This window comes from Perca flavescens, chromosome 18 (assembly GCF_004354835.1).
Source record: "Perca flavescens isolate YP-PL-M2 chromosome 18, PFLA_1.0, whole genome shotgun sequence".
In the NCBI taxonomy this organism is placed as follows: Eukaryota; Metazoa; Chordata; class Actinopteri; order Perciformes; family Percidae; genus Perca; species Perca flavescens.
Genome location: NC_041348.1, coordinates 22,548,271 through 22,570,175, shown reverse-complemented (window position 1 = coordinate 22,570,175; position 21,905 = coordinate 22,548,271). Strand labels below are relative to the sequence as shown.

At 40.3% G+C, this 21,905-nt stretch overlaps 1 protein-coding gene across 2 annotated transcripts in view; it reads left to right on the top strand.

Annotated features, from left to right (window-relative positions):
- The window catches only part of slc24a4b (solute carrier family 24 member 4b), a 37,420-nt gene extending 16,065 nt beyond the window's left edge, over nt 1-21,355 (top strand). Inside the window, exons 3-17 of one of the 2 annotated variants that reach the window (XM_028605163.1) lie at nt 2,136-2,212; nt 4,850-4,924; nt 5,021-5,105; nt 5,198-5,301; nt 6,695-6,769; nt 6,858-6,883; nt 7,450-7,503; nt 11,563-11,657; nt 14,732-14,901; nt 15,192-15,327; nt 15,962-16,128; nt 16,683-16,797; nt 17,307-17,419; nt 17,557-17,622; nt 17,972-21,355. In XM_028605163.1, the coding sequence (XP_028460964.1) occupies nt 2,136-2,212; nt 4,850-4,924; nt 5,021-5,105; nt 5,198-5,301; nt 6,695-6,769; nt 6,858-6,883; nt 7,450-7,503; nt 11,563-11,657; nt 14,732-14,901; nt 15,192-15,327; nt 15,962-16,128; nt 16,683-16,797; nt 17,307-17,419; nt 17,557-17,622; nt 17,972-18,121 (1,508 nt within the window). In that variant the 3' untranslated portion in view covers nt 18,122-21,355. Of the gene's footprint in view, nt 1-2,135; nt 2,213-4,849; nt 4,925-5,020; nt 5,106-5,197; nt 5,302-6,694; nt 6,770-6,857; nt 6,884-7,449; nt 7,504-11,562; nt 11,658-14,731; nt 14,902-15,185; nt 15,328-15,961; nt 16,129-16,682; nt 16,798-17,306; nt 17,420-17,556; nt 17,623-17,971 lie in introns of both variants that reach the window. The other variant, XM_028605162.1, reaches the window with a different exon arrangement.
- The last annotated feature ends 550 nt before the right edge of the window (nt 21,356-21,905 follow it).

The window sequence follows — 21,905 nt, the reverse complement described above, 5'->3', positions numbered from 1 at the left end:
CATTTGTATTTTTTTCAAAAGTACTATGCATAAGTAGCACGTACCACAAAGCAGTCCCAGCTATTATTTTTTGGGCTTTCATTGACTTTATTGGACCATACCGCTTAAGATAGGAATGTGGGGGAGAGAGGGGGATGTCATGCAGCAAAGGGCCATGGGTCGGAATTGTACCCGTGCCGCTACGGTAAGGACTGGGCATTGGTACATTGGGCGCACGTTCAACCAGGTGAGTAAATGAATATTTAATATTTTTTTGAGCACACGCTTCTAAATATAAATGACATTGAAACATTCTGTTATTGATGGCCATTATCAAAGGAAAAATTCAATGTAGACAGACAGGGCAGGCAGCAGTGCTTTGTGTGGACACCACACACTTGTAAGCCGCACCAGTTCAGCGAGGTAGCTGTCACGCACAAGTAGAGTAGGCGTGTGGGCCGGTCGTAAAAGGGGGGAGCAGAGAGCTCGGCTCAGCCTGCTAGGGAAACCACTCATATACAGCGCTCAGAGCAGCCAGAGAAACGTGCACAACCGCTGGCAACAAAGCCAACTACCTGTACAATGTTTTTTACAGTTTATTTTCATCATTACATGTCTGTTGTGAAGCTCTGGAGCTGCACACCTGTTTAAGATGTTCCACCCTCTCTGCAGGAACACGTTTCACACAAACGACAAACTCAAAATAACAGAATGCAGAATGCAACCTTGTTTGTTCTAACAGGAACAGACTATGTTACATGCTGCTTGAATCTAAGTTATCACTTTGGCACTTTTGAATGTGATGGCTGACATGTAAAAACATGATAAAACAGTGGATGTCATGAATGCAGAGCTCACCTTTTTTTTTAAATATTTCCTGTTTCACAGGATGAGCACCTCTTCACTATAGGCATTTTCAAAAATCTGATCTATGACAATCCCCTCCCTGCAGTTTGAATAAACCCATTGAAATCCATGTACAGGTTTATGATACAAAGAGACTCTTGCTACACATTATTTTCCTTGATGTCTTGCACAATGCGATCCATGCCCTGTAGACCCAAATTCGTACTTAGTAATAATTCTACGTAACTTTATCGCTTATTATGCAAGCATAACTTTAAGTTGCATATGAAAGTACTCTAACGCTGTTAGTATATGAAGTATTGCTGTAGGCTCTGTGGTTCAGCTGAAACCAGTTTCATGCGAGGGGTTGTACCATAGACCTGCCGTTAACCCCCAGGTTGATAAAATGTTTGCAGGAATTATAACTGTAGCTTAGAGATAGCTGTAGCTTGTGTAAGCATAATGCTAGTTATGTTGCAGGCCTGTTACAAGGAGGGACAAGATGTGAGCCTGCAGCTCGGGCCCAACAGGAACAGGTCGCGCAGAGCCAGTTTACCACAGATGCCGGGTCCCGTCACGGAGACGGCCAGCTTCTGTCTCCAGCCAGGCGCACTGTGGAGCAGTTGCGTTTCCAGACATGTGAGCCGTATGGTGGTACCATGATCCCACTGTGTTCCAGCTGGAGCTCTGGATGATGGATGATGAGTCCTCAGCATGGGAGACGTTTCTGCCTGCTTGCTTTCAATTCTGTATGACTTCAGACTCTTAATATAGCCCAAGCTTTTACATCCGTTTTTAAGGAGGAGCTGTGATGTTTGACTATTTTTCTACCATGAATAGGTATGAAGTCATTGGTTGCAGAGTTGTGAAATACTGCAGACTGAAGATGATTTTCAAAAAGTGTTTGGAGCCATTTCAGTCCTTTTGAAAATTCAAAGCCCTTGATGTTGTCTCTGAGTTTCCAGCTCTTTTTTTTTTTTTTTTTTTGGATTATGATCACAGGCTGCTTTTCAGTTTGCATTTGACCCTTTCTGGCTGTGGTGCCCTGTTTTTACGTATGAAAGACATTTTTGCTGTATTAGATAATCCATTGGGAAGAGATGGAACAAGAAGAAGGAATGACACTCTCAGGTACCATGACCATACTAATTCAGTGTAAGCCTGCTGAACCAACAGGGCACCCCAGGCCTGCTCCTTTGAGACTGACACCCATCATGACGTCACACGGTCCTCTCGGGGTGGGTTGGAGACATGTACCTCCCTGTTATGCTGCTGCTGTGTGGTGACCGTGACATTTCCTCTCTCCTCAGCAATACACGAGTTCCCCACTGACCTTTTCACCACTGATGAACGTAAAAGTGGGGCCATTGTGCTCCACATCGTGGCGGTAAGAGGACTTTTTATTTATTTTTTTTTTAGCTGCTGCACTTGCATCTCCCATCACATCGGTCACAAGCCAACACTTTCAGTAGAGCTCAGCTTGTTGCAGATGAGTTTAGAAGCTTTTCACTTAGCAGCCTAACTGCTTGTTTTTAGCTTTTAAAGCCTGGGAAGTAAGGTTGGGGCTATGGCAGCAGTTTTCTGCTTAGCCAGATTGTAAACTTGCCACATAGGGGCTTTTTAATGCTCAAATGACTATACACTTCATCATATAAACATCAGCATACACCCATGTTTGTGCAAAAAGAACTCTGAGACGTGAGGAAGATATACGTATAGGAGAAGAAAGAAAAATGGGTAGAACAGTTTAGTAGTACGTTAAGCGTGGAAGTTCACGTCTTTGGTAAAGCGTATCTGTGCTGAGAAAGACCATGGGATACAGCTGAAAGCTCTGGGAATAGCTAGTGCCTTTAGAATATTTGATCACATATCTCCTAAATTATTGTAGCCAAGGCACAACCAAATGTTAATGGGCTTGTAATACATTAAACAAAAAAGGCCCACAGTAGTTACAAATCAGCACAATTTGCAGCAGATTAAAATCAGATGATGTAAACAATTGGCCTTACAGTAATTTGAATGGAACATGAGACACTACACAACGTCATTCATTTCATTTTACGGTTCGGTGTCGTAAACTGATGTCTCTCAAAGGAGAACTTTAACTCAGTAGTGTGCGTGTGTAGAACGCTTCATAAATATGGTAGTGCTACTCTTGAGGTTGTTTAAGAATGATTCATTAGAACAATGCTGAGGCGCAGGATAGGATGTAAGGACAGCCAAACCTCCATTATTTATATTGTGTGATCTGCTTCTCCACATGGAACTCCATAATTGTCTACATTTAATCATGCTAAGCTCCACTGACTGGACATAGAGACCTAAAGCCGCCTGTGGGGTTCAATGGAGTTTTTCCAGTAGGCCTATTGTTCAGCAGGAGGTATTGCTCTTCATGCTGGATTTAACTGGCTTTTAAAGGTTTCTTTGAGTCAAATGTGAGGTCATGAGCACCCCCCAACACACTCCCCATCTCCACAGAAATCAGAAATCCTTGACCAGAAAACCATTCGTTTTTTTCTTTCCTATGCATGAAAAGCTGTTTTAAAGCCTTCTCCACACTGTGGTAGAAATGCTGAGACTTTTTAATAATGTATTATTTTTTTGGATTCTAGAATAGGTTCACAATTTATAAAAGTTGTCCCTACACTTTACACTTTCCCGCCACTGCAGCTCAGCAAGGGAACACGGAGGGAATTTTATACGAAGAAGACATAACATTGAGAGATACAAGCTGGATTTGTCTCTCTCTAACTGCTGAAGCCTTATATTATTTTCAGATTCAGTACATTTTTGAATATTAGGCCTGTGGATTTTTTCCCCCTTACATTGGAAGCAAATTAGGAAGAGAACTTCTGAAAGAGGAGTAGGAATGACTTCAGCAAGCAAAACCTGTTTCAGAGTTCATATGGGCACCTACAAAAATTGCAAACCTATCCTTTTTAAAAGTAGTAAAATTTGAACATCAAATAAATACTAGAGGTTTATAAAACACACCATGTTTGTTTAGAAAATAAAAAATAAAAAAAATCAGAGGACTTGCCCTCATTGTTATAGCTCCAGCCTTGAACACACCCTGTATCTTTTGACCTTTTTTTTGACTTGACATATTTACTGACATGATAATGAGAGCCAGTATGAGCAGAGGTGTGACAACTGTAGTACTTTGCCTATATGGCATGGTTAAGCCCTTCTCACCACCGACTACATTAGCACAAAGATCCCCGCCGTGGAAACTTTTAAAAAGAAGCCGCTCTATCTAATTCTTTCTAAACCTTTTTCATGAAAGCTGAAATACTGCAACATTATGATCACTGTTTGGTGTTGTGTTCTGCCCAATTTTTGGTTTCACTTGTGAGAGTAGAGAAACCTCTTTATGACCAAATTCTTCAGATATGATCAAAACTACGATTTGAGCTGCAATCCAGTATACTGCGCTTACTTTTTGTTGAATGCCCCCAGCTGTTTGTTCCACACGGAAATATGACTTATTAATGTCCAGGCTTCACTGCTGAGGAGTAAAATAAAATGTGTGTTGGGGGGGCCTGATCATACTGCGGTCCTGCACTGCCCCCTGTGGATAGCATAGAGCAGAGCACCGCTGCTAGGGCTGCCGGGCCATGATGATGTCACAACTGATCTATAATTTATAGATCTGGCCTCAGCTACTGAAATAGGCTGTGTCCTCCCCCACCCCTCCTCTCTTACAATTTGAAAATCTACAGTATCTGGCAGAATAGTTGCAAGAGAAAACTGCTTGTTGCTGAATTAACACTTGGATTTATTGCAGGCCGTATTTTAAGTGTGCTGTGCTTTGAGATTCCCCTTCATCTGTACTTTAGCTGGAGAATACCTTGCTCTGCCAAGGCTCTATAACCTCAGCTAATTTCTGCTGATTAAGGATGTATCTACACAGGGGCACACACCCTCTCTTGCCCTTGTCTGTCTCTCACTCACACACACACACACACACACACACACACACACACACACACCCCAAACTTAACTCTGCTGGTTCCATCTCTAGGCACTCTACATGTTCCTGGCCCTAGCCATAACATGTGACGAATACTTTGTGACATCGCTGGAGAAGATCTGTGAGGTACTTGGGAGTTGTAGCCTTTTAAGTTTCATTGTCCAAGGTCCCACAATGTTGGTTCGTCTGTGTAAAGCACACATGTTTGCTTTATTTCTGCAGAAACTAGATCTGAGTGAAGATGTTGCAGGAGCCACCTTCATGGCAGCTGGCAGCTCTGCACCAGAACTTTTTGCATCTGTCATTGGTAGACACACACACACACACACACACACTCAGACATTTCCAGATGGTTGGTGTCACCGCTGATTCTGATTGGCTGCCTCTCTCTGTGTGCAGGTGTCTTCATCACCCACGGTGATGTGGGGGTGGGGACCATCGTTGGCTCAGCGGTCTTCAACATCCTTTGCATCATTGGTGTCTGCGGGATCTTTGCTGGACAGGTGTGTGTGTGTGTGTGTGTAAGAGGGAGTGGCTTGCTGCATAATTCTGTTATTTATAGACTGCAGAACAGCACATGTGTGGCAGAAGTTTTTTGCTAAGGGAAACAAAGCCATCTGCATCGGTTAGCTTTCTCAGAACTGGTTTTAGTATAAATGGAGAAATGAACTCCTGAGGCGTGAACGGAACATACATCTTTGTTTCTTCTTTAAGCTAAATTTGCATATCAAAGGTATAATATTAGGGCTGCAACTAACGATTATTTTAATAATCGATTAATCGGTCGATTATTTTTTTCAATTAATCGATGAATCGGATAAAAAAAGCATTAATTTACATCAACTCAATACATACATACTTGTTTTAGTTAATAGTTGTGTAAAGGTAAGTAACCCAAATAGCAGATACAGACAGACAAACAGACAGACACACACACACTTATTCATTAAAATATTACCATCATTGTAGTAAGTGCAAGTTAAGTTCGTTTATACACCACACACTATTATATTTGTCAACAATAACTGATATGGGACAAAGCACATAATATATACATGACAACAGATTGAAAAATGAATGGGCCAAAAAAGGCGAGTGAATAAAACCGTGTCTTTAGTCTTGCAAACTATACCACCCCTGCTTTATTTCTGTTATTACCGAGCTAACGCTAGCTTGTCATGCTAGTCAGCTGGATAACGAGTAAACAGCAGCACCAGAAGAGCTACTGGAGGGACGGTACGTTCCTCACTTCAGAACGGAACAGGTAGAAAACCACAAGTAGAAAAACATCACTAGAAGTATGCATTTTTAGAGACCCTGCCCTCTGCCTGTATTTTCTTATTTTTCTGTGTGTGGGACGTTTATGGGCGTCGGCAAAGTGACTTTGGGCCCCACGTGGGTGTGTAACCCCCAGCCAATAAAAGCATGCATGTTGTGCAGCCAGGTCTTATTCCCAACCGCTCCTTTGCCCCTCAGCGTCTCATACCCATGCACAAGTTTAACGCACGCACGCACGTACACACAGACTGAGGCTCTGCATTTCCTCATAATCTGTGTGTGTCTTAATTTGTGCCTTAGAACATAACCACTGTGAAACAGTCAGAAAATAACGTTTAATTCCTTTTGATTCACTGCTTTGTTGGGCGCTCCCTCTCATCATTTATATATCTAGCTCGCTCGACCACTGCGCTTTCTCTCTCTTTTTCTGGCTCTGAGCCAGGCCAACTTTGAATGCTGTTTTTATTTACAGTAAGCAATACTCACTAAATATCAAACCTTAAGTGCATTGGTTAATACCATCTGTATCAATGAAAATGCTTCACATAACTCTTGCACATAGATGCAGTTAAAGAAAATATCTAAAATATGACTTTGCACTTTTCCCTGTGAAATCAGGTGGTGATTTTGACCTGGTGGGCAGTCTTCAGAGATTCCTTCTACTACATCCTGTCTGTTTTGGCTTTAATTGCGGTAAGTCGGACCATATGCATTAACTAATTAACACCAGCTGTAATTTTCTCCTTTTTAATGTTGTGAAATATTTCCCTTAATTTTTCAGTTCATCTACGACGGCAAGATAGTTTGGTAAGTTATTTATCTAGTTAACCTTTACATGTGTCCACATTTTAAAACAATATGTAACCTTTGAAAGAAGTAATACGCAATTTGCACCTCTGATTGTAAAGCTAAATTCATAACCAATAAAACACCTTTTAATTAATCCTACACACTCAATGATTTTGCTGCTGCAGCCTTACCTGGTCTGGTATGACGATTAGCTTATAGTGGCTAATGTTAGCAAACTTTAGATAAATATTGCAGTAAGTGACATTACTGATTTTACGTTACACTACAATTGATAGTGTATACAAAACTACTTTTATCCTATAATCATTACTTGTGGCGCCAGTGGTTGTTCAGCAAAAGTTGCTTAGTCTCATTCTAAAGTTTTTAAATTCCAGGTTTTCTAACTTAATTGATTTCACTTGTAGTAAAACTGAATAATGGTTGTAGCAGGTAGCTAGAAGACCTGAAAATATTCATCTAAGCTAAAAGATCCTGGATATTCCATTTTTTTTTCCTAAGGTGTGTGTGGTTACTTGAATTCATTGTCACTTTATCATTCATCCTGTATTTGTTTTCCTCATCAGGTGGGAGAGTTTGATACTGGTGGTCATGTATGCTGGATACATCCTTGTCATGAAGTGAGTTCTGCTCATTTTTAAATCTTTTTGTTTGATTAATCAGTCAAGCTGACTGATAACACACTACCGCTGCAACAACCTGAGTGCGTGGGGAGAGATGCTTAAACTGCGGCCCACTAATGCACTTCACCTGTGGGCTGATAAGTAGAACCATAATGAGTGCACTCAGTAGTTTCACAAGAGAAGGGTGGGTTTCCAGCTGGAAGGGAGTGTCTCATTAATTTCCCTTTACCCAGAAGATTCAGCTCAAGAGCCTTCTGGTGGAAAGATTTTTATGATGCAATTTCACACAGTTCGGATACAATTTTACATTTTCTCATTTGTGGGTCTTTGACTATTATATTTGAAAATTAATGTTTTTCAATATTTATCTATCTATCTATCTATCTATCGATCTATCTATCTATCTATCTATCTATCTATAAATAAAATATGGCATGCCGTTTAGGAAATTATTATTTATATGTGAACCTTGAATATATTGAATGAATGTCTGAATATATTGAATAAAAGTCTGAATATATTGAATAAAAGTCTGAATATATTTAATGAACTTTGAATATTGAAAGTCTGAATATATTGAATAAAAGTCTGAATATATTGAATGAACATTGAATATATTGAATGAATGTCTGAATATATTGGATGAAAGTCTGTATATATTGAATGAACTTTGTATATATTGAATGAATGTCAGAATGTATTGAATGAAAGGCATGTTGAGTGAGCCTGATGAAAGGGACCTGCCTGACCAAAGAGGTTCCTTTCATTCGGTCTTACATGATGAAAAAGTGAATAAACTTCATTGGGACAACGGTACTGGATACGGTTACCGTTACTAGTGTTTTGGCCAATACATGCATTCGCCAGTGTGTTAATAATCTCTTCATTGCTTATAATTGCTGACACTAGATTTCTTGCAGAGTTGCTCATAGTGTCACACTTGGGTTAGGATTAATCACAATGAAAACACAAGATGGCGGCAGACCATGATGTCAGATTCCATTTCAACTTTCAGTCAATATATTCAGACTTTCATTCAATATATTCAAACTTTACATATATATATATATATAATTTCCTAAACGGCATGATATATATATATATATATATATACTCTTCCTCATCTTGACAATTTCTTGTGTTTAGTGGTTTAATTTTAGATAAATAATTCTAAATCAGATCATTTCATAAATAATTTCAGATGTATTTTATTACGTATATATACATGCTTGAATCCATAACTGTTGCAAAGTAATGTGCTTCCTTGCTCCAAACGTTACAGATAACCAGATAAGAAATCATCTGGCACATAACAGCTGTGAATGCACAAGTTATTGTTTTTGCACTTCAGTTTTTGTACAAATTTAACAAACGACAGGCGAAGTTAATTCCTTACGTTTTTGAGGTGCTGGTAGAGGGATTTTGTTACCTTCATACAGAGCCATGCTAGCTTTACTCTAGGGCTTCGCGCCTGGTCTGCAATCCTGCGGGTTTTCAATTTTTTTTAACATTATTTTATGATGATATGATAAAATGCCTGACCACATCTGCTTCATACTGTATGAAAGGATTCTCCTACAGTTTATGAAATACCTGCAGCATCTACAGACAGCAGGACTAATATGTTCCACAGCCTCTGAGAAAAGTTGCACCAGAGCCATTCCCCACGGTCTATATTCACCTTTACACAGCCCTTTTGCCCTATGTGCTGCTGCTCACACATTAACTAAAATAGAAGGTGCGCATGGAGATACCCACACAGTAGAGCTGTAATCAGGCCTTAAAAGTTAGGCCCGACAAGGCCCGAGCCTGACAGAATTCGTCCCGAGCCCGACAAGTAAATTTTGATTGACAGCTTTTTAAAAGCCCAAACCCGTTTACAGCCCATTCAAATGCACGCACGCACACAGCTATTTTGCCTTTTGTCAAGAGTCCTTTATACACTGGCTCATTATTCTCATTATGCACATGGTCAAAGGTTTTCCACACCTCAGACTTTGCTTTCTTTGCCGGTGCAACCAAAACGTAATCGCCAGAGGCCAACCTCCGTTTCACCACCTCAGCATCCATTTTTGCGCTAATTGAAATGTGTCACCTGACTGCTCATTTACCGTGCAACCCGGAGCGCAAGCCCAAGCCAGGCTCGAGTCCGAGTAAGATGATAGAAATTAAGACCGAACCCGTCAGGACAGGTCCCGTCGGGTTTGGGCAAAGATCTTCAGCTCTACCACGCAGTGCGTTTAGACATACCACTATGTGCTTGGCATTTTCTAATTCAAATTTCAACTGAGGGTGCAATACATGCTTATGCACCCTTGTAGACACTCCCTCCCCCTCCTCCCCCTCTGAACAGCCCTGCTGGAATCTATTGTATTTGAGCCTTTTGTTTGAATTATAGAAGGATCAGAGTGGGTTTCTTTGTAGTCAATTGTCTGGGGTACGAAACATTTGATCACAATCTGCCCCGAAAATGTCTCGTCTTCTGTCACCTTTCAGCTTGGATGAGATGTCTGTTTGCATAAAATACAGACTCCATCTAATATGCCATATTTGTGTTTTTTTATAGTCATAACTGCATAATGCCAACCCACGTCGTCCTGTGCCGCTGTCTCTGTCCAGCTGGTAATCTGTTCTACACTCAGCAGCAGCTTGCTCTCTCCCTGCCATAAGAGTTTAATCTTTCTCCTCTGCAGTGGCTAAGAGCACAGGCTTAATCGGATCACTCCTCCTTTCTCATTTGGAGGAAAAAAGTGCTTACTGTAGGATGTGCTGTCATATGTCTCCCCTCTCCCAAAAATATCCGCTGACCATTTTGGCTGTTATCGTCAAAATGGAGTAAAGTGGGATTTATATAGCCTTGCACTGAGGTGACCTTCCAGGACTTGGCTGTGGTTTCTATTTATTTATTTTGCTGCTCAAATAGCACACATACTGCCAATTGTGAAAACAAATGACAACCTAGTGAGAAATGCAATGACACAAAATGTAAAAAATAAATAAATAAAATCTCTAATGCTTTTGAATCTTAAATTGAACATTTGGGCCCAAAACTGACAAAATGTAGCCTTATTAGAAACAGACACCCTGCTTTTATCTTCATAACATTATCTCCACCTTCAATTGCATGTAACTTGTCTTCATCAAGGACCACCAATAGAAAATGTCTTTTTTCAAGCTAAACTAAAAACTTCTAAATGACATTAGCTAGCTAACTTTGTTAGTATTTGCTTGGCAGGTAAAATGTCATAGCCTCTGTTTATACTGTGATGCTGCAGAACAGCAACATTCATTGTTAGTTGAAGCTATAACATTCAAAATATAAAGCTCTGTATTTGTTTGTACACTTACTTACGTATTTATATGTATTATCTTTTACATCCATTGGGCTCCATACTTTACAATCTGTACAAATATAGCAACAACTATCCTTAAACCCTCAATTCAGATAAGGAAAACTTAAAAAACGTAAAATAAAATGTAGAATTAAGTTAATGGCACTGAATTATTGCTTGCAAATCATAAAAAAACAAGACATTTTTAGTTTTGAATGTTAGCTTTTAAAGGTGTAGAACCTCCAAAAAGGACAGAGCAGCTCTTGTGATGTTGCCAGTGTTATTTGCACACATTTGGATCAAAGGGAGCAGCATTGTGTTGAGTACTTGTGATCCATTTTATGTAATGGCACTCAAATGGTCTTATGAAAGCCTTGATTGGCTTGTGGAAACCCTTTTTCCTTCTTTTCCATTCTAACGCAGAACGGCATATTCAGCAATTGTTTTATGTAGAGTGCTGGTGCTGGTTTTTAGAAAGTAGGCTACCTTAACTGTAAATTGATTCTATAGAAGTATGGAGAGTAAACATGTTATTTTGGCTAATTAATACATACTATATATTTCTTGTTTGCAGCCTTTCATCTGAAGCTCATAAACCCTATTTGCAAATGGGAATCTTGACACTTTAGTATGCTTTGTCTTGTTTATTTCTTTCCCTTTTGGACTCTGGGCTAAATTATTTCAGTATCTCTAATTTAGGGATTATGTTCCATCTGTTTACTAGATTCAACACCAGCATGCAGAGATTTTTCATGGGGTCGAAGTCGAAAAAGAACGTGGCCAATGGTAACGCTGCGGCCAGCAGTGAGATGGAGGACGGTAATACTAGTTATGACTATGTTTGGGATGACGATCCGTCATCACCTCTACTCTCATCAGGTAAGGTTAATCAGACAGGCTGGGTACCCAAGACTATTTTCTGCCAGGAAATGAATCAGATGATGAAATGGAAATATATTAGACGATTTAAATTGATTCTCTGGAAGATTGTGGTTATTTCCTTCTATTAGAGGGTCTGTGGCTCTAACCTTTGCTCTTTTCTGCTGAACTAACTTGAATTTTCTCATATTATACTGTATTCTGCTGAAATTTACTCAAAGCAATAGCTTGACATTTTGGGAAATATGCTAATTTGCCCGGCACAAAAGTTATTGTTTGTACACTTCAGTTTTTGTACGATTATAACAATCGACAGGAGGAGTTAATTTGTGAGCTTTTGAGCTGCTGGTAAAGGGATTTTGTTACCTTCGATGAGAGCCATGCTAGCTTTTTCTCCTAGTCTTAATGCTATGCTAAGCTAACCGGCTGCTGTGCTTGTAGGCAGATTTGGGCACCTTTAGACTGAGCCAGGCTGGCAGTTTTCCCCTGTTCCCCTGTTTCTTCTTATGCGACAGTATGCTAAGCTAACCATCTGCTGGCTGCTTTATATTTAGCGAAGACACATGAGAGTGGTATTAATCTTCAACTCTTTGCAAAAAAGCAAATAAACACATTTTCCCAAAGTGTCAAAATCTTTCAACCATGATTCTTTAGAACCACACTTTGGAATGTCTTCCAAAGGTCAAGAAACCTTCAGTCCTTTGACCTCATGAACTGCACTACCCGAAGGGAGACGGTTTTGTCAAATTTCAGCCCTTTTTTCTTTTTCCTGTGGAAAGATCTATATGTTCCTCCATTAATTTTCTCTCCCAGCTAAGTCCTTTCCTGGGTGATAAGCAAGCTTATCTGAGCATACAAGGGGGAGCTAAATGAAATGCTCTTGTTAAAAATGGGAACAGCATAATGAAGATCTTCTTTAATCTTCCTTCGGTAATGCAGTTTGATGTCAGGGGACTTTGTTGTCTTGGGTTTCAAACTTAATTAAAAAAAACTACTGGAAAAATTTGCCTTTTCAAAATAACATCTTTAATGTCATATTTGGGTGATATTTCCTCATAGCCACTGTTCTCCACTTCTTCCTTTACTGCCTTTGACCTTTCAGAAGCATCTAATCAGTGACATTTAACCCCTCTAAGAGATTTAACACTTCCCACTTTGGCTGCATCAGTGTTAACATGCCTGTCTGTTTAGCCTTACTAAACTTATTCTTGCTTACTGTCAACAGTGTTGTACTGCTGTGTGCCAAAACTTTGTGCTTGCATACTACTTTTCTTCTGCCGGTCTCTGGGGCATAGACCCACTCACTCCTGAAGTGGTAATGAATTTCACAAGAGGAAATGTTTATGCCAGCTCTGTTTACACAGTTAATTTATGTGTGTTCTTCCATGCATAATAAGTCAAATTAAGGCAGAGTTAAACTAATAAGTGTACTGTAGAACTTTTTTTATTCCCCATACACTGCATCTTATAGCTAACTGTGAGTACAGCGCAAACGAGGAGTTATAGGTCGCCAAAAAAAAACATTAAAAGATATTTATTATTAAGCACAAATTGTAATAATTTGGCCGTGTGTTTAATGTCAGACACCTGCATAACAGTTTGAGATAGTCAGCTCAAAGATGCCAGAGGTTACATCTTTCACGTCATTTTGAAATCAATCCTGGTCGGCCCATAAATATTCTCTACTGGTAGAGAATATGCTGCAGCAGGCAATTTTGCGAAAGCTATTTGAAGTTCAGTAACCAAAAATCCAGTGATGTCAGTAACCACACTCAAAGTTAACTCATGTTTTATACCTCGGGATATGAGGGAGGGAAAGGGTTCAAAGTTGGTCCATTGGGGGGATCCCAAGGATTTAAAACTCCTCTTTTCCTTCATGATATGAGGATAGAATGAAGTAAAAGAAGGAAGAAATCATTAGGGACCGTTAATCAAAAATCATCTAGTTTTGACATAGTAGTAGATTAATTAGTCCCATCGTAACTGAATTTGCTCAAGCACAAAAAAAGTACTAGCCAAAAGTTGTTTTTTTTAATGGCAGATCTGCAGTCTTATGTGTATATATGCAGGTTTATGTAGTCTTAACTACTGTTCACATCGCTACTGTCCAGAAAACCACGTATAACATATCAACCAAATATAGTGTTCATTTATGGGTTGAGAACATTCTTCTAGGTCTTTTTGCTAACTAAACTACTTACAAACCCATAAGATTAGCGTAAAACTGCATCGTCACAATGAGCTCACCCATGAAAAGTTGACATTTTGGCGATACAGGGTTTTAGATAGATGATAGACATAGATGACATATTACATGCTCTAAGTCGTCCTATTTGCAGCCAATTTGAACCGAACTCACTATTTTACAAGATGGAAGAGACAGGAATTATAATGGTCCAATCCTGAATATGATGATCCCTTACAATTAGTTTCCTGGAAAGATGACAAAAAACATACTACCAAGAATCCCTTTCCTCATCTCTGTTGAGGCAACAAGCAACATGAAGGCACAAAATTTCTAGGTCGCTTTAGATAAGATGAGGGAGTGGAGCGAAAGGAGGAATGATTTTTTGAGCTTTAGAAATCGCTCCATCTTGTAGGGGACGTTGTTGCTCTGAAGTTTTGATTTGTGTAATCATTGGAGGTAACTTCCCACACTCGGCTCACATCGGGATTTTTAGGGCAATGGGAATGGTGCGTGTTGACATAAAAATCTCGTTAGTTTACTGTTATGCTACAGGCTACAAAATGACACTACACACATGTATAGTATCTCTCGATGACTCTTAAGTTTTAATTAGTCTTAAGTTTTTTAATTTGCACTTTAGGATGCTCCAAAAGGGTGCAATTTTTCAAGAACAGTTTCCTGTTAAGGTATTAAGTACATGCACTTGAATGAAACAAATAAAATGAATGAAGTGTGCGCGCATGCCTGGTAGGTTGATGCAGTTTGTTCATTCATTCAATTACTAGTTTTACTTTTTATATTTGTATTATATCCCTTCGCCCCTCAGTCAAGCCCACCAAGGCTTACAGCCGTGGATCAGTGGTGATGGTGGACGAGATCATGAACGACAGCCCTTCGAAGTTCAGGTTTCCAGAAGCTGGCCTCCGTGTCATGGTCACCAGCCATTTTGGACCCAAGACCCGTTTGCGTATGGCCAGTCGCCTCATCATTACAGAGGTACAGCTGGGCGTTGTTGCCCGAGTAGTAGGATTCAGCTGCTATTGCTTAATGTAAAGAGTTTCTTTTGAGGGTATACTATTTTTTCAGCTTTTGTTTTATCTGAATTTAGTTCCAAAGACCAAAGGGTCTCCTTATCTCACTCCCACTGTGTACATGCATTTGTGTTTTTCATTTATGACCACAGAAACAAAAATGCATAAGAGATATTGCGGTAGCGCAGCAGTCCGGGTAGCAGCGTGTCTGCTCATGTGCTCTTAGACTTAGTTTCTTTTTTCTGAAAGCGCCAGAAGTTGGTCCAAGCTGCCAATGGAGTGGAGACACAAGTGATTGACGGGAAGGTAGAAATCGAGAATGGAAACGTGCCAGAGGACAAACCCACCGAGGCGCCGGAAAACGATACAATCTCGCCGTTTCATGTTCCAAGTATGTGATTCATGTATTTACTCGATGAACGTGTGTAATTTGGCAGACATGGATGGATTCTTTAGAGGGTAAAAAGGATATATAAATATTTTTTTTGTGTATATCCTTTGACATTTCACACATTTATAAATCAATTTTATGTCCTCCTGTACTGCTTTTTTTTTTTTTTAAATAAGCAATGCATAACTTTCTGCTTCAGTAGATATTAATGTCCTCAATCAAATTAGTCAGTGGCTTCATAAAAAATAAATGTAAGAAGAATGTGTATGTTGTTGGCACTTACAAAAGACAGAGGACCATATGTCTGCTTAGAAAGACATTAGCAGTCCAGTTGCTGGAAAGAATAGATTCACATAATCGATGAGGGGGAAACCAGATTCAATTATACTTTTTAAAGTGAGGTTTGTGGGAAATGTGATCTGAACACTGCCACTGACATCAGAAAGAGGCTACGGTTCATTGTGATCATAACATTTGTTGACAGTAATTATGAAAATTACAACATAGTGTGTTTTGAAAAACCCACGTCTGGAAACCTTTTTAAGATGATAGCATTTTGTACTTATCATAGGGGCGATACCGATTTGTATGCTAATCTCTTGTGCTAATTGCACGTGCTGTATTCCTGCTGCAGAGGGAATTGGAAGCAAGTTGAAGTGGCTGATATCGTGGCCTCTTCTCCTGTTACTGTTCTTTACCGTCCCCAACTGTGCCAAGCCTCGCTGGGAGAAATTCTTCATGGCCTCCTTCATCCTTTCCACTGTCTGGATTGCAGTCTTCTCCTACTTGATGGTCTGGATGGTGAGTGTAATGTTTGTGTGGAAGGCAAGAACTTTATAGATTTTCAGAGTGAGGCATTTGCCAGGACACTACTTTTACTGAGTCTATTAGTGCTGAAATGTGTTGTAAATTGAATATCTTTGGGGTTTGAACTGTTGGTGGACAAAAGAAGAAGGAAAAAAATTTAAATCTTCATCAAGGGCTAGATTATTGCGATGGACATTGTTTTCCACTTCCTGACAATTTATTGTAAAGGTTGACACTTTAAATGCCTTCTGCAAAATTGTATTGCTCTCTAAATTGAATGCTTTCTAATTAAAAATGAATTGGCCCAGGTGCAAGGGAACTGGATTCACATAAATATATAGTAGTGTTGCTGTCAAATTAGTCCCATCATTGTGTAATCTGATCATCACTGACAACGTGGTGGATCTAACTGCATTAGATGTGGTGTTTGACATTTGCAGCTAAGTAAGGGAGCATTAACAATGGACATTTGGTGTTAAGGTTCACATGCTTTTTCTCAAACAGAGAAGGCTATTTTTGAGCCCTGACTCTCATTACATTTCTCTCAGGTGACTGTAATCGGGTTCACTCTTGGAATCCCAGATGTCATCATGGGCATCACTTTCCTGGCAGCAGGCACCAGCGTCCCAGACTGCATAGCCAGTCTCATTGTGGCTCGGCAAGGTATACCTTTCCTTCTGAACCATTTTTAGATTGATTTATTATACAGTGGACAGCCAGATGTTGATGTTGCGCGTTAATCATTTTATATCCCTAGTCCACCAGGACTTTTGTGGTTGTTGTTTTTTAGTGCGTAGACAGAAATTGGAATTATTGTAAGCAATCTACATGCAGTTGGAGTTAATATGCAATTGGAGCTATAATTGCTCAAACTTGTTTAGTATTTACAAGTCACATACTTAAGAGTAGTGTCCAGAAATGAGTTTGTCTGCTACATCCATAAGATAAGATTTGAACAAGTAGCAATTAAGCTCAGAAACGAGATAATTGTGTTGAGTTGTTTAAAGACAGTGTATATTACAGTGTAGCCCTGCGTCACTACCTGCAGCTGAATAAGGTTAGGGCCCTTGTAAATATCAGAAAGTACAGAACAGCAAAACCTTCAATTGGAAAGAAAAAGGTTTATTTGACCTTAAGGTCGCGACGAAAAACGTTCATTGGTTTTGTTGCAGGTTTGGGAGACATGGCGGTGTCCAACACTATTGGCAGTAATGTGTTTGATATTCTCGTGGGACTCGGGGTTCCCTGGGCGATACAGACCATGTGTGTGAGCTATGGATCAGAGGTAAGGAGCTCGTTTACTTTACAAGAACTCAGACATTGCCGTGCGAGTGCGTAGAACAACCAAAAACCTCTGATGTTGAATGAAAAGGTTGAAGAGCTGCTGGTGAATTGTTGATGCCTCTGTGTTGTGTGTTGCAGGTGATGATTAACAGTCGGGGCCTGGTGTACTCTGTGGTGCTGCTGCTGGGCTCTGTGGCCCTTACGGTAAGCAATAGCTAATGATGTTTTTACTCTACACTGGTCAAACGTGTTGATGACTCCGAGGAAGATAACCTGGTTACGGTACGTTTTTAAAAGTCAAAAATACATAAGCACATATAGAAATAATCTATAAATAGCATCCCTGTTTGGCTACTCTCATCGCTAACTGATGCACTGCTATGCAATAGTGACTGAGCCAATTGTGATTGGTTCATCAAAATGTTAAAAATCAGTGTTGTAAATGATCCTCTGGTAATGCAACTTAAGTTGGAGCATAGCAGAGCCTGCAAAGTCACTCTGATGTGTGTGTGTGTGTGTGTGTGTGTGTGTGCGTGCGCGCGCTTGTGCGCAGGTGCTGGGGATCCACCTGAATAAATGGAGGCTGGACGTGAAGCTGGGCGTGTACGTCCTGGTGTTGTACGCCATCTTCCTCTGCTTTTCCGTCATGATTGAATACAACGTATTCACCTTCGTCAACCTGCCCATGTGCATGGAGGAGTAAAGCACAGCAGCATGGCTCGGATACCAAAACCTCAACGCTCCAATAGCAACCCCAAAATCGTATCTTTTTTTTCTATTTTTTTCTTTTTCAATAATACTGGACCTATCTGCAGACTTTTTTTTTTCTCTTCTTCTCTCTTGTGCTCTTTCTTGTAATCCTTTTAGTCCCAAAAATGAGCTTAATTTCCTCAAGAGGCAGTACACACACTAAGAGTGGGCTCCATTCTATGTCTCTAATTTGTCCTCTTGTCACACAGTGCCGGTCCTTAATTCCCATTATTTCGGGCATTGCCTGTTATTGCAGTAAAGTCTTTAGTTCCTCTGTGCGCCTGTTAACTTTCTACCCATCTAGCATGCCTTTTAGATGTCGGGGATCTCCAAAATCATAAGTGCCCCTGTTGATAGTTGGTGTGTATTTTCACTGTTTTCACACTGTAGATTTCCACACATCATTTCCAAAGCCTTTCCACAAACCAAACCAGTGTCTGTAAAGAAGAAGAAAACACCCTTTGATTCTAACCAAAACCATCACATAGAGATGACTCCCTTTGAACTTATTCCTAAAAGAATTACAGTTACCCCAGCACCCAAAGATAAAAAAAATGCACTCCTTTTTCCCTCTCGACCCCATGGAGGAGGGCCTTGTCCTTGGCAGCTCCCCTCCTCCAGTCTGGACCGACTCCCCTGGCATGGCCTTTGGCATCAGGGAGCAGATACTGTTAGCGCTTCACTTCAGTCACCCTACGCAACAATTCTCAACCCTCATCTGCTTGATCAAATCTGCTTTTTCTAAAAAAAAAAAAAAAAGAAGACGTTTTGTCGGGACACTTTATGTCAAGATGTATCACCGTCCAGATCAGATGACTCTGAGGGTGTTATGCATATGCAACACTGCACAATATAAACTTGTAAACACTTTTTTTTTTTTTTTTTTTTTTTGTATTTACTTTTTTCAAACCAAGGTTTTGTCTAGTATGAAATGAGGAGGAGAGCTTGTTGCAAATATAGGACATTGCCTGTTTTTCACTGAAACCAATTGCACATGGAAATGCTTTTCTTGCTTTGTGCTGTAAGGAGATTTGACCACTCAGAGAGGTATCTGGCTGGTGCTGGCAGACTCCCCACCCACCCCCCAGCATTATGTTCATTCAGCGATGGGTCAGTCCACTTTTCCCTCTGCACAACTTCAGAAAAAAACCTGTCTCCCGATCTCTGGGATGCATTGGATTTTTGTCATCGTCAGGTGACTTGTTGTCATCTTGAGACAGCAGCAGCATGGAGGTCGTTTTAAAACAAATGCAACCAGACGGTTATCAACACTGACTGTCTGCTATAACACCCTCTGGCCAGTAGGGGGTACCGCAGCCCCTCTACCCAGGACGGGGTTGCCAACCACATCAGGGAAACTCGGAGATGGACAACTCCAGGAGATGGTGGTGGTCTCTTGATTTTGAGTTACATGTAGATATTGCACTTTAATGGCCGTCCTCTCATTCTAAATCAACTAGTGCTTCCTTCTATGCGTGTGTATTTTCTCTCTGTGTGTGTGTGTGTGTGTGTGTGTGTGTGTGTGTGTGTGTGTGTGTGTGTATGGGCCCACGCTACGTTTCCCACACTGGGCTTTCAACTCTCGACAGACTGGAAACTCTTAACACCATGAGCACAGCCGCCTCTGTCTGCAGTGCATGCTGGGACATTAAACGCAGCTCCTCCACAGCGCAGCAAAAAGGCTGAGGGCTTCTGGGCGTCTCCATGGACACCGCCCGACCCACTTTACAAAAATCGGCAGCTACGAGCACCACTGCAATCCAGACATTTTGACATCATGCAAAAATGCCTGTGAGGAGTCCGTAAGTGAGGTGCAGAGACTAAAAAGCGTGTGCGGAGTGTTGAAAATATTCCTCTGCCAGACAGTTGGCAGCAGGCACTTGTATATGCAATCTCAATTTGAAGAATTCTATGTGACAGAAGGCCCCTGCAAGGTTGCCATATAAAGACGGGGTATCCCGTGGAGATGTGACGTCGGTTTGTCTAGTACTTGATGTGTGAGCTCACAGGTGTGTGTGTTTGTGACAGCCAATAAACTGAGCCCAAAGGATGGATGGTTTCTGGAACAGTGGCTTTGAGGGAACTCTCTCCTCCCGTTTTTCCTCTTTCTGCACTCGAGTTCCCCTCTTGCACAAGGGCATTAACTCTCCACCAACCCAAGCAGAAGGAGCAGAGGGGCAGCAGGGACTGCATGGACGGATAGTTTTCCTCCGCCGTCCTGGGACGTTGTCACTTTTTAAAGAACCTGGATGAGAACAGACTTTAAGGAATTTAAAAAAAAAAGAAAAAAAAAAAAAGTTGGACATCCTTAAGCTGCTACTCTATCAGGGTTCAAATGAGTTTGTTTACTGGACAGAGGTGACCACACAGGGCCTACAGACGTATCCACACACCTACTAACTGCTTGTACACCACCCTTTCTCCCCCTCAACCCTTTCAGTGGGTATTCTGAACATACAGGACCTACTTTTTTGATGCTTTTTGTGGGGAAGGCACATCTGTACTGTACTTGAGTTGATTCAGAATGTGCAGTGTTTTTTTTTTTTTTTTCATATTTTAGTTGTTGCTCTGTGTGGTCATGTCCCGGTTGCCAGCTTTGAGTGGTAACACCCACAGGTGAGGAAAAAAACTGCTCCTCTTTTTTGTCCTCATCTTGCCACACAGCGTACGTTCTCACCGGCTGTCTAACTCGCATCTTTGTTACCAAGTCACTTTTTTTAAAGAGGAAAAAAATGAGTAGAATTCCAATGCCATACATGTCGTATCTCTGCAAAAATCCAGATTGTATGGAAATCCTGTGTACAAAATAAGCGCACACACTTTAGAACAAACACGTTAGAAATGGCAAATGAACACAAGAGAGGACCGGTATGTATTTCTTGATTGAATGCGACCTGATGCACTGTGAGCTCAATGTGACGTGGGAGTTGTTTGTCAAGAATAATAATTGATTAAAAAATATATTTAATGTATAGTAATTATAAAACATAACTGAGGACATCTGTATAACTTATATGAATGTATTGTCTTGCTATAGGCCTACTGGACATATCCAATCAATGCATTTTACTGTAAAGCAATAATGTGAAGAAAAAAAATAAAATGGCAAATAATTCCTGTACATTTGTCTCATAAGTTCTTGGATTGTTTGTGAAACAAAAATTAAATGAAGCCATTTGTACATGTATCTGCTACTTGTACTGTTTTGTTTTTCACAGCATGTACCTATGTTTGAAAATGATTTAAAGGATATTTAGACTCTACCCCATGTTTTGGATAAAATCAATGGTGGAAGTATACTGTACTTAAGTATTTTCACTTGATGCTACTTATTTTTTCTCTAAAATGTACTTTGTTAGTCCACTAAATGTATTTCCACAGCTGAAGTCCCTAGTTACTTCTCAGATTAAAATTAAGATGATTGTTCTGCAGAATGAGTATACTTTTGATATTGCTGATAATACTTAATACTGCACTTTTACTTGGAAGGTGTTTTCCAGCACTTTGGCATTGCACTTCCGTTAAGATGGGGGGATTGACAGAAAAAACATGTGCATATATCCTGACTTTTACTCCCTATAGTCCAAAAACACTGGGTCCTACACTTCCCATGATGCAACTTTGTAACTTCAAACTTGAGAAAGCTCCCTTCAGAGCCACAGAAGACCCTTATACAATTGTTTGGATAGGCTGTGAATACTACGTGACTGATAAACTGAACTTAAAGCTACAATAAT